General features: G+C 50.3%; 1 protein-coding gene across 1 annotated transcript in view; it reads left to right on the forward strand.

The window, feature by feature from the left end:
- LGR6 (leucine rich repeat containing G protein-coupled receptor 6) overlaps nt 1-20,968 on the forward strand; it is a 146,745-nt gene that overhangs the window by 97,531 nt on the left and 28,246 nt on the right. The window contains exons 5-6 of the mRNA XM_058855584.1: nt 1,860-2,075; nt 10,847-10,918. Coding sequence (XP_058711567.1) covers nt 1,860-2,075; nt 10,847-10,918 — 288 coding nt within the window. The remainder of the gene's footprint in view (nt 1-1,859; nt 2,076-10,846; nt 10,919-20,968) is intronic.

Genomic DNA, 20,968 nt, shown 5'->3' on the forward strand with positions numbered 1-20,968 from the left:
AGTGTCTGGGGGTTTGCTTCAGTGTTCAACTTTCATCAAAAAAAATTACTTTATATAGTCAAGAATACTAATTTCTTTACCACATTCCTTTCTGGAGGATCATTGATTTGAGGGCTGGGCCATGACAGCCCTGTTAAGTTCCTTCTCTCATGCTTTGATAAGACACAAAGCGCTTCCTCTTTGCAATTTGAATTCAGAGATCTCTGCCTTAGATAGCCTGGAAAAATAAAATCAGCTTTGTTGACTGTGCATGGAAATTAAAATTTTGTATAATTGGTTCCTGGTATTTTGTCCAAATCTAAAGTATTTTCCTCTTATAATTTGATTTCAAAATCTACAGATAACACATTGTATCCTGCTCACTATGACTGCAATAAAAGGTCCTCAGAGACATGATTCCCAAACCTAAGTTTTAAACTTTTTTTTTTTTTATAATAACCTTAATATTTTTTGGCTTGTCATTCTATTTTGAAACAAAAACAAGTATTCAAAATTAAAGTTTCTCATTTCAAATTAAACCTGAAATTCAACCGCCTTAAGCTTTCCATGATGATTAAAAAGAAGCAATAGGCAAATGGAGGGGGAGGAAAGGCCCAAAGGTGCGATAGGAGAGCACAGGCTCAGTTCCTGCTCACCTGGCGGTTCGGATGGGACACAGGACCGGAGCAGGGCTGTGACACATTTCCCGTTCCCAGACAGGTCCTTCCTTCCCTGCTGGGATGGGGCCGTGGCTGCCGTGTCCTGCCCAGGAGCAGGCCCTGGGCTGGCTCCGGCAGCTCCGGGAGCCGCAGCCCCGAGGCTCCGGGAACTGCCTCAGGGACAGCCCCGATGTTCCAGAAACTGCCTCAGGGACAGCCCCGATGCTCCGGGCCCGGCTGGCTCCAGCCTCATCCCGAGATCCAGAAACTGCCTCAGGGACAGCCCCGAGGCTCCGGGAACTGCCTCAGGGACAGCCCCGAGGCTCCGGGAACTGCCTCAGGGACAGCCCCGAGGCTCCAGAAACTGCCTCAGGGACAGCCCCGAGGCTCCGGGAACTGCCTCATGGACAGCCCCGAGGCTCCAGAGGCTTCCTCAGGGGCAGCCCCGAGGCTCCTGGCCCGGCAGCTCCGGCCTCATCCCGAGATCCAGAAACTGCCTCAGGGACAGACCCGAGGCTCCAGAAACTGCCTCAGGGACAGCCCCGATGCTCCGGGAACTGCCTCAGGGACAGCCCCGATGCTCCCGAAGCTTCCTCAGGGGCAGCCCCGAGGCTCCAGAAACTGCCTGAGGGGCAGCCCCGATGCTCCAGGCCCGGCCGCTCCGGCCTCATCCCGAGATCCAGAAACTGCCTCAGGGACAGCTCCGGGTTCAACCAGAGCTCCAGAAGCTCCAGAAGCTGCTTCGGGGACAGCTGCGGGCTCATCCCGAGCTCCAGAAGCTGCCTCAGGGACAGCTCCGGGTTCAACCAGAGCTCCAGAAACTGCCTCAGGGGCAGCCCCGAGGCTCCGGGCCCGGCAGCTCCGGGTTCAACTAGAGCTCCAGAAGCTGCCTCAGGGACAGCCCCAATGCTCCGGGCCCGGCAGCTCCGGGTTCAGCCCGAGCTCCAGAAGCTGCCTCAGGGACATCCCCGGGTTCAGCCCAAGCTCCAGAAGCTGCCTCAGGGGCAGCACCAAATGACCACCGAGGAGGGCCGGTCCTTGCCGGTGGCCGTACCTCTCCCAGCACAGGCAGGATCGCTGCAGGTGCCTTAGGCTAATCGCTATTTACAGCCCGATCCAACCTCCCTGGCCATCAATGCACCCCGGCCCGGCACCGCTCCCTGCGCGGAGCGCCGCGGGCAGGGCTCTCACTGATCCCCACCCTGTTTCTCTCCCTCCCAGACGCCTGGATGCAAACCTCATCTCCGTGGTGCCCGACAGCAGCTTTGAGGGGCTGCTCTCCTTGCGTCACCTGTGGCTGGACGATAACGCCCTGACGGAGATCCCCGTGCGAGCCCTGAACCACCTGCCAGCGCTCCAAGCCATGACCCTGGCCCTCAACCACATCTGGCACATCCCCGATTTCGCCTTCCAGAACCTCAGCAGCCTCGTGGTGCTGTAAGCCTTCTCCATTTCTTATTCCCTCGGCTGGGACAAGGTGCTGCCCACGGGCTCCCCCTCCTGCGGGAATCCCTGCTGGTCACTCCCCGCCAGCAGAGTTTTGCTGCTGGGGCGAGGGGCAGAGGTTTTGTTCCAAGAGTCAGGGAATCCCCCTCATTTGATATGAAATGCTAAAAATCGCCGCTTTTGATTTTTGTCATATTTTCCCCACTTTTCAGTGAAGAGTTACAAAGCTCCCTGATATAATTCAAGAAATGTTTTGTATTAAAAAAAAAGTAATCAGTAACTGGAAACAAAAAAACAGATTGTTCTTGAAGAGTCAAGCAACAGAATCCTTCTCATTTCTTGTCCTTCCTCCAGTCCCTGTGTTAAAACTACAGGAATTTCTAGCAACATGGGAAACAAAAAATTATATTGCAACAATTTGCAGTCAGGTCAAAAAAGTCATATTTTCATTTCTTGGAAAACATACCAGCTCACTCCCTCTCCTCCCCCCTGTTATTAGCAAATACGATTTTAAACCAAAGGTCTAACGCCAACACCTTGTCCAAGCCCGTGCCTGCTTATTTGTGTGACTGTGGGACATGTGCAGGTCAGATGTCCGCCGTGGTTATTGTCCAATTTGCGCTGTAAGCATTTCACGGCCAGCGCTGCTGCTCCAGCATGGAAACATTCACTCCATGGGCAGTGAGACACAAAACCACCCACAACCTGCCCGCAGAAAGTGAACTGGTCCCTCTGGCAGCTGCTCAGGACGGGCATCCTTTCTATCAACAGAGGCTTGCCGATTATCTGCCCTTTGAAAGGAACCTCACATGTGCAAATTAGATATTTATTGCTTCTTTAGTGTTGATTAGCAAGTTCGGGTGTGATTGCCAGCTGCTGTAGAGCTCCGCTATCCATATGAAATGCCACCTCTAGTTCAGTAATTTGTACTGATACCAGGGTGTTAAGTAACCTCAGCATGTAGCGCCTTAGTGAAAGTTTAGCAATTATTTCCCTTTCAAAATTTAAAGTGTTTACTGAGACCATGCAGCATAGAAAGTGCTTGGACAAAGCACAGTTCAGAGTTTTATTAAGCATCAAATTCATCTGTTTAGACAAAGCATAAAGACTTATTTAGGAGAAAAGAAAAAAGAAATTTGAGAAAAATCAAAAAAAAGTAGTTTTCACCCACAATAGTGTTCATTCTGCAAGGCAACCCCTGGCCACCATAGTGCAACCACTTCAGTCAGCTTTAATAGCTCACTCAGCGGGTGAGCTGACATTTGGGGTTTCATTTCAGCCTCCAAAGCATGCTGCTTTCATTCCGGTTCATCCCATACTGTGGGCAAGAAGCAACTCCTTAATTAAACGGGCAAGCTTGAGAAATAAAAGTCATTGACCATTAGGTCACAAGGGAGAGAATAATGTCCCACCACATACAATTGGAAGGGAACACATGTGTGATCCTGCCAGGCTCTGTGGGACACGATGCTACATTTTTGTGGGATCACAAGTGTTTGGCAGAACTGGCCCCATAAATCTCTCCCATGCTTCCATGCAAGCCCTTGTCAACACATCACCAGTGGAAAGTCACCCAGTGTCCCTCCTGTGCCCCAGCCAGGGATATGTCCCTGCTCCAGACTCACCCACTGAGCTGACAAGCAAATGCTCCCAAAAGACAGCCAAGCTGGAGGGAAGACAGCCCTGGCCAGGGTGCAGATGAGATGTGCACCTTCCTCTGCAAATGTCTGGGTTTGCAGGTGGGTGGAGGATCTGGCTGCTGCTGTAAACATTGGAAACCCCCAGCTACAGGGGGTTAAAGTGAGCCCCTGGGGGAAGAAAGCCAAGGGCAGACATGGTTGAGCACAGGGGAATCCCTCCTGCACAGCCTGGTCAGCACTCAGGGACATGGCTGGTCATGGCTGATTGTGACTGACCATGACTGGTCATGGCTGACCATGGCTGACCATGGCTGACCATGGCTGACCATGGCTGACCATAGCTGACTGTGACTGACCATGACTGACCATGACTGACCACAGCTGACCACAGCTGAGGGCAGGAGCCTCTCAGGTGCAGAGCTGTGCTGTTCCTCCTCCACACACCTTGGGCCCTGGGCAGAACCATTTCACCCTCCTGCACTGCCACAAGAGCTGACATCAGAATGTCCCAGCCTCAGTCTGGAATACTTTAAAGGTTTGGTGCCTGCTAATAAATTACACCTTTGTTGAGGAATTCCCTGATCTTACTCCCATTTTTTGCTGCTGCAAGCTTTGAGCTAGGGCTGCAGGCTGTTCAGTGAGCAGAGCCCTGTGTGCATCACTCATCATGAAATCCATCAATCTCTGTAATTGGCACCATCCTTTCCCAGCTTTAATAATGAGGGTTCCATGTGCTGGGGTGCAGGCACTGTGCTTTGATGGCAGAAGAGAGGTGGATATTTGATCAGGATAGTTCATGGGAATAGGTGGTTACCTTCCAGTCTGATCTATTCAGGACCAAATGTATCTTAGTATCTGCACACAGAAATAATCCTGAATACTTTTCAGATGATGGTTTGTATGAAGTAAAGGTTGTTTTACGAAACTCATCATCTTTCTTGAGCATAACAGATTTTTCACTCAGCAGTCAGCATGTGAAACCCCCATAGTGCTGTGCTGACAGCCCAATAAAGTGCATGACAGCAGTTCTCAGTAGTGTCCCTCATTTCCTCTGTCAGCTGAATTCAGCCAGAAGTCTCAAGCCAGGAATCAGCACCTCTTTCAGTCCCACTCACCAGAGGGGTCCTCAAGTAAAACCTTACATTGCCAAGAAACCCCCCATGCTGCAGATGTGTCCTTGCTGCTGCATATCTGCAGTGGGCTGCAGTTCCCTTCTTTCCTGATGTCACCTGAGGAGCTCAGCAGAGATGCTGGGGTGTGTGTGGGACAGAGCTGGAGTGAACTTTCCAAAACAGGCCAAGCAATAGAGATGTTTGCCCTGTAATGAGAGACCTGGATAGAGAAAATCTGCAAGTAGTTTTACTTTCATCACATAGCAGAGAACCCCTTAAGTTAGAGCAAACAAGGTCAAAACCCAGATCCTTCCTTGTTTGGGTCCACAGGGAGCTTTAGTTCCTGGAAACTTCCAGGAGGCAATTTAGCCCTGTAATGGGAGCAAAAGAGAAGCTCCACTCCTCTAACCTGACCCTCACCTACCTGGTTAAAAAAATGGACTCTGGGAAAAGTTGTTCTCGTGCCATTACCAGTTAGTTCTGCTTAATCTCTAATTCTGGTGCTCTGTGTCCATCTCCTCTGTGCCAATACTGTATTTGTTACTGTCTATTTTACCCTTCCCTCAGCTCAGCTCTTCCAGTCCCCATTACTTGGTTTGCAACATGGAATCCCAGGGTGGTTTGGGTGGAAAGGGACCTCAAAGCTCATCCTGTTCCACCCCTGCCATGGACAGGGACACCTTCCACTATCCCAGGTCCCATCCAGTGGCCTGGAACACTTCCAGGGATGGGACAACCACAGCTTTTCTGGGCACCCTGTGCCAGGGTCTCCCCACCCTCACAGGGAAGAATTTCTTCCCAACATCTGATCTAAATCTACCCTCTCTCAGTTTAAAAAAAAACCCCAAAACTACCCTCTTTTTCCCTTGTCCTGTTACTACCTGTCTGTGTAAAATCAGAAGTTAGTTCTCATATCACACTTATTTTTTCCTTCATGCCTTCAGATGGAGAGACCAAATCTGCACACTGTAGCAAAGGTAAAAATTAACTCTGATTTATACAATGCTGTTCTGTGCCCATTTTCCCTCTTCTAGCTATCCCTGTAATTTCATTTGCTTTTTTCATAGCTACTGAACACCAAGACCTCTTTCCTGTAGATATAGAAAAGCCTGAAAGTGTGTGTGCTGATATAAGACTGGTTCTTCCCTCTGCTGCGCTTGACATTTACACAACCTGAATATCAGCTGATAATTTATTGTCAAGGTCACTCAGCAGGACCTTCCAGTTGAAAGTGTGAAGACAGTAAATTAAGGATCTTTAGTAGAATTCCTCTTTCTTACAGTTTTTATCCTTAAAGAACATGCAGCTCTCTCTCTCTCTAGCAGAACGGTTTAGTGACAAGAAGAGAAAATTTTTTTGCAAAGCTCCTGGGTTCCCATTGCCATTTTGTCCTTGTTCTGGTGTAACTCTGGCTGAGGCTCTCAGAAGGAACCACTGCTTTTCAGTGTCTTCCTTGCCTGGGAGCAAACATCAACACATCCCTGCTTTCCAGGGAAGCTGATCACCAGTCATTTCAGCTGACATCTCTGGGACTTGGAGCTTCCTAGCACCACAAAGTCCATTCTGGTGCAGGATGAGCCTGTGAATCCCTGCCCTCACCTGTGCAAGGGAGTTACCAGTGCCTCTCTGAGAAGTTGTTGGGAACCTCGGTGTTGGCAGGGAGTGCCAGGCATGTGCAATTCATTATCACTAAGAACAATATTGCCTGGAACATCTGGGTCCCATTCATGAGCCTTTTCATTGGCAAAAGTGCCTTTTCTCTCAGAGGACCAGGCTCGCTGCCTTGGCAAAAGTAGATTTCCTTCTCCAGCACTTGAGGAAGAAGCAAATCGTGCTCCAATGCACCCTGAGAATGTCACTTTTGATCGAGCTTTATTCTTCACCAGACAAGTCTCATGCTGGTCCTCCACTAATGGAAACAATCCATGGAATTTGCACCATTTATGGCTTAGATTTCTCTACTTATCCATGGCCAAGTTGAGGAAAAGGACAATTTTGCCACAATAAAGATGGAAGCTCATCATGGCAGTGGCTAGGCAGGGGAGAATTCATATGATGTCAGATTTGAGCTTGGTTCAAATCATCTAATGCAAATAATCCATGGAAAATGTTTGCATTTGTCCTTTTTGAGAAGGAGATAATGAAGTCATTAGAAATGAAAGCAATGGCAAATCCACCACTTTTCTTTGTAGTCTGTTCCAGTGGTTAATCATCCTTAGTGTTAAAAAAAAATGCTCATATTTCCCATTTGAATTTTCTTTGGCTTTGACTTCAGACATTTGTTCTTATTATTCTTTCCTCCACTAAATCACAGAACCATTTTAGTACCCAGTTTCTAACCAGGAAGAATCCTATACATTACACTGCACTCATCCCCTTGATCTTATTTAATAAGCTAAACAGATTGAGTTCTCTAAGTCTCCATCCAATTTTTTTTTTCCAGCCTTTGGATCATTTTTATTGCTCTTCTCTGCACCCATTTCAGTTCATTGGCATCCAGTTACCAGGGTGGGTATCAGCACCACATTTGTCCTTCCAGATCTACTTTCACCAGTGTTCCATGCAGATTTTGACATAATTTCCCTTTCCTTGCCCATACACCTGCATTAAAGCAGTATTTAAGCACCAGCTCAACCTGCTTCCCTTCTGTGTAAGACAAATGTGCAGTCCCCTTGGAGGTGGCATTGCCAGAGTTGAAGCTACTGCCTGTGTTGGACTGTCTCTCAGACTGTTCTCCAGGACCTTTTCATTCACTGGAAAACTAAATGGAGAAGGAAATCAAATGAAAACTGAACAAATTTGACTAAGGGTGTTGCATGAATGATGGGGAAAAATCACATTTATTCCAAATTTTGGATAAGAAATTGTTGGCAAGGAGGGAAAATAATCTTTCTAGATTTTGTTGCACGTTTCTTATTGTGGGTCAGAATGAATCTTGCAGGGTCTGACATTTTCTGCTTTGTTTCTAATTTCTCACCACCTGAGGCACCAGCCAGGCTGCAGCCTCTCTCCCCAGCCTGTGTGGGATTCTGCAGCCACTGTCACTTATGTTGCTTTCAGCAGGACACAGCAAGGGCTCCCCTGGCAGCGGAGGAGCTCACTTGTCCCACAGCAGGTGGGAGCCCTTGTGCTGCTGCAGGAGATCCTGGCAGTCCCACCCTGCCAGGGTTCAGTGTGGCAATTGCTGGTTTCTGCTGGAAGTGCATGGCTGAGAACAGCCTGCAGTGACCATCCTCATCCTGGGCACAGCTTCCTCCATGCTGACTGCCCAGACCCATCCTCACTCCATGGCACTGACCTGCACAGGAAGAGACCCAGATCCTAAAGCCCATTGCCCTTACCAAGGAGACTGGTGAGTTCTAGCTCCAGCAGCAAAGGTTTAAAGACTTCCCATGTTTTTGCATCGTAGGGGCTGTTTATAGCCCAGAATCAAGAACCTTGAGCTGCTATCGAACCAGCTGAGCTGTAATTTACAGGGCAGAATATATCGTTGTGTGGGCTGAGCTCAAATTGACAAGCACTGGAGATGTTGCAATTCCACTTGTTAAAATTTGTTTACCAGGGGAGAAAAAAAAAGGCAGGATGGAAGACAGGAATGTCTTTTCAAGTGTTTACCTTTCCAGCTCTCTTGTTTCTATTATTGCCATGTGGTTGGGTAACTCTAGAGTTCAGCTTGGACAGCAATTTTTTTTATAACTCCCTTTTTTGGTCGTTCATAATTTTCTCACCAACAAAGAACTTCCTTCGGATGATTTTCATTACTCTGCCTCCAAACAAAGCACTCTAGAGCCAAATATAAACACAGCAGGTGATTGCTTTTCTCTGCTGTCTCCTTGCCTGACTGCAGTGATAGCAGTCAGCTGGTCAGCATGTCCAGGCTTGGACAAGGTGTGCAGTCACACCATCCTGTGTGTGCCTGGCAAAGCTCCAGGGAGCTCACACCTTCCCTGGCATCCAGCATTGTCCCCACACTGTCCCCTCACAGCAGACAGGGGTTTGGGGCATGGGGTTCTTGTGGTACCTCTTCTTGTGATCCCACAGCAACTCCAGACCCCAACCCTCTCTTTGCCAAATGCAGTATCCAGTGCCAAAGGAACTCAAAGTGCTTGGCACCACCAACTGAAGAGAAGGCAGCATGACCAGAAGCTGTTAACATTTGATGGAGGAAACCATCTGGGCACAAACTTCTTTTCTTGTGACAAAGAGAAATCTCCCCCATGAGATTCTCATTTTGATCTCAGGCTTCTTTTCTCCTCTAAAAGTCACAATCCAAGTTTTCTTGCAGGCAACATCCTTTTCTTTTTTCCCATTTGCTCAAAGGAGAAAACACATTTTATCAGATATCTTTCCCTTCCTCTTCCTCTCAAATGTTTGTATGTTCTCATCCCAATGACAAACATCCGTCTCAGGCTTGTTTCTGTTTTGCAGGCCCCTACAAACTGCCCTAGAGCCTGGCTGTTCCTCCACTTCCAGCTTCCTCTGTTTTACCCTAGAATATTTGGCAGTGGGAGCTGCCTGTGCTCAGCCAAACAGCTCACACTTGACTCCAGGTGGAGTGAGAGATTTTTCAAGCTGAGACACATTTAGATCAAGCAGCAAATAATGAAAAAATCATTGATCCACCTGCCAGGATGGAGCCTCCCTGAGGCTCTTGGGAGGAGGCAGCAGCATTGGACAAAGGCTGGAGCATCCCTTGCTAGTGCTATCATAGGCATGGGGCAGAAGGAGCCCCAAGGGGAGGAGTAAGACAGCAATTCACCACATGGACTTGGTGTTAAAAGAGAATCTGAGCTGATGGAGAACCTGCCCTGGCAGCCTGCCCTTCCTTAGTGGGCATTTATCACCCAGACCCTGGCAGTGCAGGCATGGGCATCACTGAGGGGGTTAAGTGCAGGCTGGTAGAAGTGCAGACTGGGCAGCAGTGGGTTGTCTTCTCTTGGTTTTCAGCAGACTTTTCTCAGATTGCTCACAAGAACTCTCTCCACAGACTCAGAGGTGCCTTTGAGTGGGATTTCAGAGGGAGAAGCACAATTAGCTAATTCCTCACAGCTGTAAAGGAAGTGACATGGAAGAAACACCGAGATGTGCACACATAAACAAGAGTTTCTGATAAACCAAGACAAGAAATCCAGGGATTAAGGCCTTAGTTTGCCAAAAGATTGAGACAGGGGAGTGAGGGATCCACGGAGACACAGAACCCAGAACTCCAGAAACTCATCACCTACAGAGCTTCCAAGGCAAAATTACCCCAGGTGGCTTTGCAGGGGCCCCCAGCATACGGCTCCCCAGTGCCAACGTTAAGGCTGGGAGCTCCCAAGCCTGTAAGCAGTAGATGTTCACGGCATGTAGCAGCAGGATGAAGGGGAACAGGAAAAAACTGTTTCTATGGTGCAGGGAATGTGCATCAGCCTGTGGCATGGCCCCAGCACTTCAGCCAGGCACTCTGAAGCACTGAACTGAACACAACTCTCATTGCAATCAAACTGGAGCTGGTCCAGGAACTGGCAGTGTTTTCTTTTTTTTCTTTTTTTTTCATGTAAAGATAATAAACTGTGACTAACAAGATGATTTTGCACTCAAAATCTTCTTGCTGCTACTAAGGCTCTGAGGAGTCCAAATATGATTGTGTCTTTAGATAGCACCCAGTGCCCATGAACAGCTGGTGAAGCCACACCGTGGGCTGAGCCCAGGGTAAGGTGATCTCTAGGGTGTTTCTTGAAGCTTCTTGCTTAAGCATGTTCATCCACAGCCACCTGGCAGCTGTGAAGGTGGAGATGTCAGGGAAACTCCTACATTAGCCTGGAGTTCCTGAGAGGAATGGGAGCTCTGTAGCTCTCTGCAAGCACTACTGCACCCAACACGTGTCTCATGGGGTAAGAGAGGGAACCTCGTAAGTGCCCTTGGCATCCCAGCCCAGGCTGTGCTCAGCTTACAGGATGTTCTGGACCAGCTCAGACCAAAGGAAAAGGTCAGCTTGCACCCCCACTGACCATCTCTGTTTTGTCCACAGGCACCTGCACAACAACCGGATCCAAAGCCTGGGAGCCAACGGCTTTGATGGGCTGCACAGCCTGGAAACCCTGTGAGTGCCCTGTTTTATTCTGTCCTAAAGACACAGGCTGTGTTCATCCCCCAGCACAGCATGCAGGACAGGGTCAGCCCCACACGTGGCACTGCTCACCATGCACTGAGGGCAGCAGCAGGGCTGGATGCCCAGGGCACGATGCCTTCTGGGAGGGCTTTCCTCCTGTGGCTGTGCAAGGTGCTCAGGCTGTGCTGTTGCTGCAGGGGGGGCTGTGCATGTGGGCAGTGTGGATGGCAAGGGGTTCCAAGGCTCTGGACACCATTCTAGTCCAGGTGCAATCCCAAGAGCTTGGATGCATTCCCTACTCAGGGAGTGTGTCACCTTCCTCAGCACGTGGGCACGGTCCTAAAGCCTCCCCAACACCTGACCACCAAAGCCAGGGGCTGGCTTGAGTTTGTAAAGTCCTGTAAAGTCTTCAGGAGCTGTGGGGTATCTCTGAGATGATCTCATGTCTGCTGGCACCACCCATAGCCAGCTGACTTCATTGTGCACCATGTGCTTGGTGAGGCTGGGAAACAATCCATCAGAAGAGTACAGGGAGGATGGGAAGCAGAAATGAACTCACCTCCAGGACACATCTGCAGGAAGGTAGATTGAGGTCAGATAGGAGGAAATTCTTGGCTGTGAGGGTGATGAAGCCCTGGCATAGGGTCCCAGAGAAGCTGTGCCTGCCCCATCCCTGGAAGTGTCCAAGGCCAGGTTGGACAGGGCTTGGAGCACCCTGGGATAGTGGAAGGTGTCCTGCCCATGGCAGAGGTGGAATGAGATGGGCTTTGAGATCCCTTCCAAGCCAAACCATCTGTGACTCTGTGATTAGCAGCAGGAGGCTCACCCTGAATCAGGGAGAGTTTCATCCCACAGCCTGGGACATTCCCTGTGCTGTGACAGCTGCATGAATGGCCTGTGCCTCATGTGCTGTGCATTGGCCCAGGAGGAAACATAAACAAGCAAACAAATAAATTGAGGCTCTGAAAGACTGGAAGAGGTGCTTGATGCCTTCAATTGTGCAGAAACATGTCCCTTCATGCAGGCTTGGGGTCAGAGTCAGGCCCTTGCTTCCTGCCAGGATAACCAGGGGGTCCAGGTCATGGCAGAAGAAGATGCTGCTTCCCAGCATTCAAGTGCCACTCAAGGAGACAGGGCCCCTCTGTGCCCAGCACGGTGCCAACAGCAGCTATCAGGCAAGAGTGGCAGCAGCAGGCAAACCCCTGGTCCCCAGACACACTCCTCAGGGCAGGACCATGACACACATTGTCTCTTCCTCGCAGACTGGCAGATCCTGGGACCACCCAGAAGGGCTCAGCTGGGAGAGGCTGAGCTGTGCCAGGGTGGGAGGCTGATGGATAGTCTCCTCTGGTGACCCACAGGTCCCAGCTTGGCTTTCTCCCCAGTCATTTCTGGTGGTCACAAGCAAATATGTGAGGGCAGAGCTGTGGCACCCAGGCAGCACAAAGGCAGGGAGCTGCAGGAGGAGGCAGAGAACTCGCTGATGGAAGAAAATCCTGTTTGGGCTACATCTGTAGCAGACATGCAGCAACATTCCAGCCTGCATCTGGGCAACCCTGCTCTGCAGCCAGGGTGGTTAGAGATGCTGCTGCCCATCCCAGGCTGGATGGAGCTGCAGATGAAAAGATTGCCCCTTGTTTGCTGTGGGAAAGGCTAAAGGGTTTCACAGCCCTGGGAGATAATTCTGTTTCCCCAGCCATTTGTGCTGAATGCTCATTTTCCCTCTCTTCCACTCTGCTCCCACTCTCACTTTTTTGCCTTTTGCTGCTCATCCAAGGTGCCACCCAGCACCTGGGGAACTCCCTGTCCCCTGCTCTTGCTCCCAGTGCCCACAGGGACAGGACTGTGCAGAAGTGAGGGGGCTCTGGAGCACTGCAGCTCTGCAAGTCCTTTCTGCTGATGCTGATCAGGCAGCCCTGGGAGGATCCAGCCTCCAAGGGTGGCTCTGCCTGTGTGCTTGTGGTGTCCAGGCTCTGCAGGGTGGATGGTGTGAGGGTGCAAGGACGGTGCTGTGGCAGACAGCTCCAGACTTTCCACACTCTCCTCCACATCTGATTGCTCTGAAGAAGTGTCCTCCAGAGTAATGAGACCTTCTACTCCTCTTGGCCTGAGCATCCAATTCTCACCTTTGTGCCAGCAAGCATTCCAACTCAGTGATCCTTGAGGAATGTGTGTTCCTCAAGTGGAGCCACCCCCACGTTGCTGACCAAAGCTGGGCAGGCTCTGGGGCAAAAAGCTGCCAAGCCTTTGGTTGCACCATCCCAGCCAAGCTGCTAGACCTGCATCCACCTACCACCTCTCAGCTCCTGTGCATGTGGAGACGATTACAGTCTCCACATTTACCCTTTAACTCAAATTATGATTACATTCTGTTGACAGCACTTAGCACATTTTCTTGGCTTGTGGAAGCCAAACCATGCTCTCAGTTACCCCGTGGGCGTTACCTCCTGGAAGGCAGCAGGATGGTAAGGGTTGGTGAAGACAGAAATTTCTCCAGGGTTCCTAAAATGAGTATTTGTGGCCAGATGCTGATTATAAACCAGGCACAATAGTTGAAGAACTGTAAAATTTGAGAGGAAAATATTGTTTCAGGTTTTTCTGAAGAGCCTGGGAAGTTTTAGGTGCAAAAACCTCTGTCTCCCTAAGGGAAAGATTTCTTTTCATGTTCAGATAGACAGGAAAACTTCTATTTTTATTAAATGCCAAAACCCTAAGAGAAGCAGCAGGCACTGCCCCGTGCAGGTCTCAGCAATGTGTGAGCTGCATAAGTACAACCACACTGCTCACCTGCCCTAAGTCCCAGAATTTCTGCAAAAACAGATCCCAGTGGAGCATCTCTGTTCTTGGAGAGGGCTGATATTGATATTGATATTTCAGGAGGGCAGCAAATCTAGAAAGAGTTGAAGCCAGATGAATGACTTCACATTTTCCTTGCACTGACCTGCAACTCCTGTGCACAAGTCAGCTCTGCCAAGCGCACAGCAAGACCAGCTCCATGTTCTCCACACTGATGGGGGGACAGGCAGATGTGCAGCACCCACCAGGTCTCAACGAGTCAAACACCAGCATGAAACCAGAGAAAGCAGCTCCAAGAAAATTTTCTCTGTCAGGGCAAGAACTGGCTGCTCCCCAGCAGCCCCCCCAGCCTTCTCTTCCTGGGAAGGAAGGCTGGCAGGTAGGCTGGAAGCAAGTCAGAGCAGCCTGGGCCAGATTCCCAAAGGGGTTTCGAAACAGCCTTGTAAGGCAGTGAGATTCCCTCTCCAGTTCCCATCAGAGATGACACAGAACAGCAGGGCTGTGGGAAGAAGCTCCAAGCTGAGCCATGAAACCAGGGATTAGATGGTCAGAATGGGAGAAGCTTGGCATTTTGTAGCCCTTTCCCAAAGACATGGAGTAAATAAGAGTGTAAATATCCAGCTGTGACACATTCCTCCTGTAGCCCCTTTGGGGAATGTCCTTGATCCTCTACACAAGGTGTAAGGTCAGGGGATGCCCATAGGAAATGCAGAGAGGAGCCAGCACTGCCCTGCTGGGCATGGAGACCATAAATACCAAGGGAAGGACATCCATCCCCCATTGGCATGGCAGAGCAGAGGGCCTGTGGCCAAGGTGAATGTTTGGACCACAGCAAATGGCCTGGGCACAGCAGGGTGAGGGTATCCTGAGAGGGTGAGGAATGGGGAGGTGAAATGAAGAAGAGTCAAGGGAAGCACCATCCTTTGCAAGCAGTAGGTGCAAGGCATGCCAGGAGCTGAGACTGCAGACACACTGCTGTTTGCAGTGCTTCCCTGTTCCAGACTTGCCTTGGCACTCCTGCCCCGTGCTGTAGGGTCCTTTGGGATGTTTAACACCTGCTGGAAAACATCCGGCAGAGTGACCTGCTTCTGACATATGGATGGAAAGATCTTGACTTCTACATTTCCTAATTATCTTACATTTAATTTCACAGTGTTTAACAAAGCAGCAAGAAGGGCAAGGGGTTTAGGCACCTTCTAGTGGGAGGTGTTCCTGCCCATGGCAGGGGCTTGAAATTAGGTGGTCTTTAAGGTCCCTTCCAACCCAAAGCACCCCATGATTCTGTGGTGAGACTTGGTGTGTATCATAAGCCTGGTGGGTAGGGGTGCTCATGGAAAAGCTGATGGAAGGAGCAGTTCAGCTGCAGCCTGGAGCATCACTGCAATGAGAGACTGATTCTTGTGCTCAGGGCTGGGGGCAGAGGGCTGGGGAGAGCGTGGCTGTGGTTTCAGAGGAACAGCAAGGGAAAACTGCCATCCAAAGGCCTGCATGGTGCTGACACAGGGGCCAGGTTCCCCACTGCTCTATGGGGAAAGGATTTCTCATGAGGGGATCCCTGTGACATCAATTTCCACAGGGAGGCTGCTCTCCTGCCCAGGTTTCCTCCTTACCACCTTCACCTGGAAAGCTGAGCAGCGTCCTAAGGTCCCTGAGCTTTGCTATCAGTCTGAACACAGTCTAAAGGCTGATGAACAATTGCCTCATACCTTGTAGTGCTCAACTTCAGCCTCCTTAGGTAGATTGTGATAACACTGAATTTATCCCTCTGTGACCCTGAAATATGAATATTTTATGGATCACAGCTGAAGGGGAATGAGTGAAGCCCCCCAACATGACCAGGTCACTGCTGTGTGCAGAGAGATGGAAGAGGATGCTTGGCCTAAACCTGTGCAGCCATAGGTGTTTGAGTGTGTGTGTGCCTCAGAGATAGCTGTGGGGAGAGCGTGTAATTATGGCAGCTGAATCTCAGAGCTGGCCCCAAATTCTATCTCCAAACACCAGCACACACAGACCATCATCTAGCATCCCCAGCTTCCCTGCTGTTAGGCAGGGCTCAGCCCTCGGTGTCCCCTGGCAGAGCAGAGCAGACCCCAGAGAGCAAGTGCAGAGTGCAGCTGAAAGGGGACAGAGGGTCCCCATGGATCTTCCCAAATCTTCCACCAGAGCAGCTGTGGAAGTGGCTGATTGAAAATGTCCCTGGGATGGGATCTCTGCTCTGAAGAAGAGGGGAAAGCATTTTTTTCCTCCCACCAGCCTGTTTTGTCCAAGCAGGGAGAGGTGTGGTGGCCCTGGGGACTGTCACACACACACAGCAGGAAGCCTGCAGAGTCCTGGGGCCTCTGGCACAAGGCAGGTGGGCAGCAGCAGTGGCTCCCACAGTCTGTGCTCTCAGCTGGGCTGGCAAGGGATGTGCAGGGTCCCCCACCACAAAAGCCACCTCATATTCCCCAACACCTGCTCAGAGCTCTGTCTGGAGCTGCTGAGGCAAAGGGAAAATGCAAAAGTAAGAGCTGTGGCCCTGCCAGTGGGCCCTGTGACGGACACAGCCGAGTCCCATGGAGCAAGGACAAGGGCTGGGGCCAGGGCTGCTCCTGCCTGACACAGACAGACCCTGGTGCTGGCAGGGAGCAGAAGCGTGTCCTGGCAGTGTCCTGCCTTCCCAGCCCCCAGCGGGGCCAAGGTGGGGCTGGGAAATGAATGGCTGCTCCCCAGGACCGCCTCAGAATGCTGGAGGCCTCCAGGCTGCAGCCAAAATAGCAACAATCTGCCCCAGAAGTGCTGCTCCTTTGGGAAATCTCCAGCCTGTCTCTGACACAGACGTGTTCAGAGAGGCCATGCAGCCCATCCCTCCTCCTGAGATGACCCCACTGTTTCCTATCTCCCTGGATTCTCCCCCTCCATCCACATCCCTGCCAGCTCCTCCGCCCATCAGACAAAGGAGATAAATCACTTGGAAAGAGCAAATCTCCATTCATTTAAAAACCTTTTAATTTCTTTTTAAAAAATAGCACTAATAAATTAGAAACGTCTCCCAGAACGGCTGAATCCAAAACCCTCTGGCTCCAGGCATTTTATCTGCCTAACCTTGCCTCACAGGAAATGCCCTTACCACAGCAGCCGTCCCATTACCCGGGTAATTAGTCGAGTCTGTAAATGCAGAGCAGAGCTGGAACCTACCAACTCCTCTGGAGAGTTGGATTTTTCTATGGGAGGAAAAAAAAAAGTAAGAAAATTAATATAAAGTGCACCTTGGGCAATGAAGGCAGGAAGAAGGAAATGGGAAATATCTCCAGTACAGCTCATACAAGTGTTGGTTAACACTTTAAGGGCCAGGCAGGCTTTGCTGTTCTCCCAGAAAACTGTCTGCCACATGCTACCTTGCTCCTCAAGTGGATTTCACTCCATCACTGTGTTTAATTTGAAGCCTTTTATGCAGTCTTTTGATGTTAATCCCAAATCTGTTCAATTCCCAAAGCAGCTGATGGATTTGACTTCTCAAGGACACCCTTGTTTGCTGCACTGAGCTGCTCTGGTGCTTTCTCAGCATCCTGATGCTCCAACCCTGCAGTGTCGGCATGGCTCCCCAGGCAGCTCATCAGGGCTCTGTTGTGTGATGCCACCCTGTCCTGCCAGAGGATGGCAGGGACTTCAGGAGAGGTTCAAGCTACCCAGATTGAGGGGACAGAGAAAGGAAGGGGACATGTGGCTTTTTGGAAGGAGGGCCACAGCTGAGAGCCCTGGTTGCATGAGTGCCTAATCCAAGAACAGAGCTATGAAGTTCACTGGCTGCTCTGGTCATTGTGTAAGTGGAAAGTGACTTTTCCAAACAAAGAAAGTCACCTGTAAAACTGAACTGGCAAACACACCTGGCACTGGCTAGGTGTCTCCTTGGGCCCTGCTCCCAGTTTGCTGCAGCTTCTCCCCCTAAGGCAGCAGTGTGCCCTCCCTGATGCAGCTCAGCTCTGATCACTCAGTACCTTGTAACCAGGCTGAGCTTTGGCAGAACACAAGCCCAGCCACATGTGATATTTTGCACATTTATAAAGAAAAAAAGACAGAAAGTGAAGGCAGTTCAGGTGAAAAGGTAGCTCTGGAGGCACTGCGCTTTTCCATGGCTCCACTGTAAGGGTTTTCTCCATCTCAGGACTCTGCCTGTTCTCCCTCTGCTCACCAGATCCTCACACCCCCCTTTGCACCTGGCAGCCTGGTTCCCCCTGCCACTGATCCTGCAGCCTTGGAACCACTGATCTTGCAATGAACAGCACTGGGGATCTCCAAGCTCCAACATCTGAGTCTGCAGACACGCTGTGACCCATCAGAGGTCCTCAGTCCCTCTGGTTCTTTGGGCTTCCTTTTGCCCAAAGCTTTTCCGTGTTCCCAGAGCCTTTTCTGGAGCAGCCATCTGTGCCTCTTCCTCCCGAGGTGTGTGAGTGTGAAGTGATGCCTGTGCAAAGGAGGCAGCAGAGGCAGCTGGGGGCACGTTTTCACCATGGATGTGCTGATGCACAGAAGCTCTGCCTCCATCCCACGCTCCCTCCTGCCAGCAGCAGAGCTTCAGGGGCTGATCACCAGCCACTTGTGCACCCTGGGGAGCAGGTAGACATCCCCAGCTTCCTTCCTGCAGCTGGGGAATGCTCTGATGTAGACAAGGCTTCCCTGAGCTTTGCCTTCCTCTCCAGCTGGCAAAGAGCAGCCTCCTCTGTGCCTGCCTCCTGAGCCATCAGCTCCGTGGATGTTTCTGTGTCCCAGCACCGAGGTCCCTGACCTTTGTGTCTGAATGTGCATGGCAGAGTGGTAAATATATCGAGCATTTACCTCTGTCAGCCAGAGAGCAGACAGGAGTCCTGGGTGGAACAGCCACACACTGGATACTGCTGGGATTTCCAGTGGAGATCAGAGCTGCACTGAGGGATTGGTGGCTGCAGGGGTACAAAGCACAACCCACAGACAATCCCCTGCCTCAGCAGTGGGCCATTGTCACACTGTACTGGGAACAGCAAAGGACTCTTCTGGGCTGCACAAGAGAGCAAGTGTTATTATTCCAGATCTTCTTTTATAGACAGGTCCAAGAAGGTCCAAGAGGTAAAACTCTCAATGGTCACTAAACCACCACATCACCATCACTGGTCAGTTGGGAACACCACCCCTTGCAAGGTGACAAACACCACCTGCAAGGTTGTCAAAGTTGTCTTCTATCTCCAAGGACTGTCTGGATTCCTCCTTATGATTTCTCAGGCCAGACTTTCTCAGGCCAGTCTGAGAGAGTTATGTGACTTGGTTTCACACAGACACTGTGTTCCCTGCCTGCTTTCTCACATTCAGCATCCACAGTGCCACAGAAACCCTGTAAAGTGCTGCAGCACCGTATCAGTGAGAGGCTGAGATGTTTCCAGGCCAGGCTGCCAGAATGAATCCTCATTCAGAGACTGCTGCTTGCTCCTACAGGAATCACATACCCTAAGCACCTGACAACCTTCTCACCACAGGCAGCCCATCTCTGCTCCTCTGGGACACACATGCACTCCCTCAAGTTCCATCACAGCCTGGCTTCTCCTTATAATTTGCAAAAAAAAAGGGGGTTGGTAGGACGTGATTAATTTCCCCATGAAAACACCGACCCTAGCAGATGAATCCCATTGTGGGTCCTGCCTCTCTGCAGTGCATGTGAACATCCCCCTCTTGCATGGCTTCCTTTAGGGGATGGGCACATTGCCTGGAGCCTTCCACATCCCCCTTCCCTCCTCTCACTTATTGGAGACACTTGCAATGTCACACACTCAGTGCCTGCCACTGCCAGGAGAGCGGGGTCTGGGCTGATGCAGCACAGCAGGAAGTGTTGCAAGCATTCAGAAAAACACTTAGGGTGCTTAGGAACATGGTTTACAGTGGGGTTAGTGGTTGGACTCGGTGATCTTGGCTTTTCCAACCTTAATGAATCTGTGATCCCACAAAATATGGCAGCTGATTGTGCACTTATTTTTCATATTGAACTAATCTGGCAGCTCAGCCACAAGCCATGAGTGCACATATGGAAGTCTGGGTAAAGCTGCCTGGCCAGTGCTGGGCAAGAAGTCAAACTACATGGTCACCATGGCCCCCTTGGGCTTCCAGACTACCCATTAAATCATTCCCAGCGCTTGATTTGCCCACAGTAACCAGCACAACTAGCAGAGGCAGTAATTACATTTACTGGCAGCTTGATGAGGTGCCAGCACAGGACAGGTGGAAATGCAGGTCCTCAGAGGAGGCTGCACAAAGTCCCCTCCAGGCACCATGGTAACATCTCCAACTCCACTGGGACCTAAGCAGTCAGCAAATGTCCCATCTACAACTTCTAATCTCGCTTCACCTTCAGGTTTATTAGCTGCAAATTTGTGGTGTTTTGTGGCTTATGGAAGAATTTATAGTACTATATAATTTTATTTTTTTTGGCTTCCTGTGTGGAACCACTAATAGTCCCTAACAGGCAGAAAATTGACCTGAGACTCTTTCCCCTCCTTCTCTCCTTTTGGCATGACTGAAGATATTAATAGTTCCAGGCTGCTTGTTGTCAGCTTCAAATCACCCTGGCAGTTAAAGCCCAAAATAACTGGGCCTTTGATGTCAACTTACTTTTATTTCTAAATAAACAACAGGGTTGGTTAAGATCTTCCAAATATGAAGCTATAGGCTCCCTCTAGCAATAAAAACAATGGAAAAGCAGGCAGTTCACTGTGTCTTGGGCAGACTGGGTGACCTTTCAGAGGCTTTCATTTCAAGCAGAAGAACAGACAAGGCTCCTCTTGCCATCCCACTGCCATGCTAGAGCTGGTAACTTTGAGCCCAGCCGAGGAAAGGGATTATTTGTAGTCTTTGCTCTTGCACATCAGTTCTGAACCTCTTGCCCAACTGATTTTGCTTTCAAAAGCCCTTGATAATGGGGAAAACTCCTTTATGTCACACTCCTGATTTTTAATTATTTTTGTTGTTGTTGTGAGGCTTCCTTATTGTTTGGCATAGCCATGGCCATGGTGTGTTGCCATCCTTCCAGTAAATAACGCTGCCATTGATCTGCTTTGTGCCAAAAAGGACAGAACTCCACAGCCAGGAAGCCCCACAGGTGGCACACAGAGCCTTGGGTCAGACCCCAGAGCTGGGGCAGCACTGCCAGGTCCAGCTCCCTGGGGCCTCTCCTGGGCCCCCCCAGCCCGTGCCACAGCTGTGGGAACAGTGAAGTGGCTTTTTCAGCTTTCCTTGCATCATCCC

The sequence above is a fragment of the Poecile atricapillus genome, chromosome 23, assembly GCF_030490865.1.
Source record: "Poecile atricapillus isolate bPoeAtr1 chromosome 23, bPoeAtr1.hap1, whole genome shotgun sequence".
NCBI lineage: Eukaryota > Metazoa > Chordata > Aves > Passeriformes > Paridae > Poecile > Poecile atricapillus.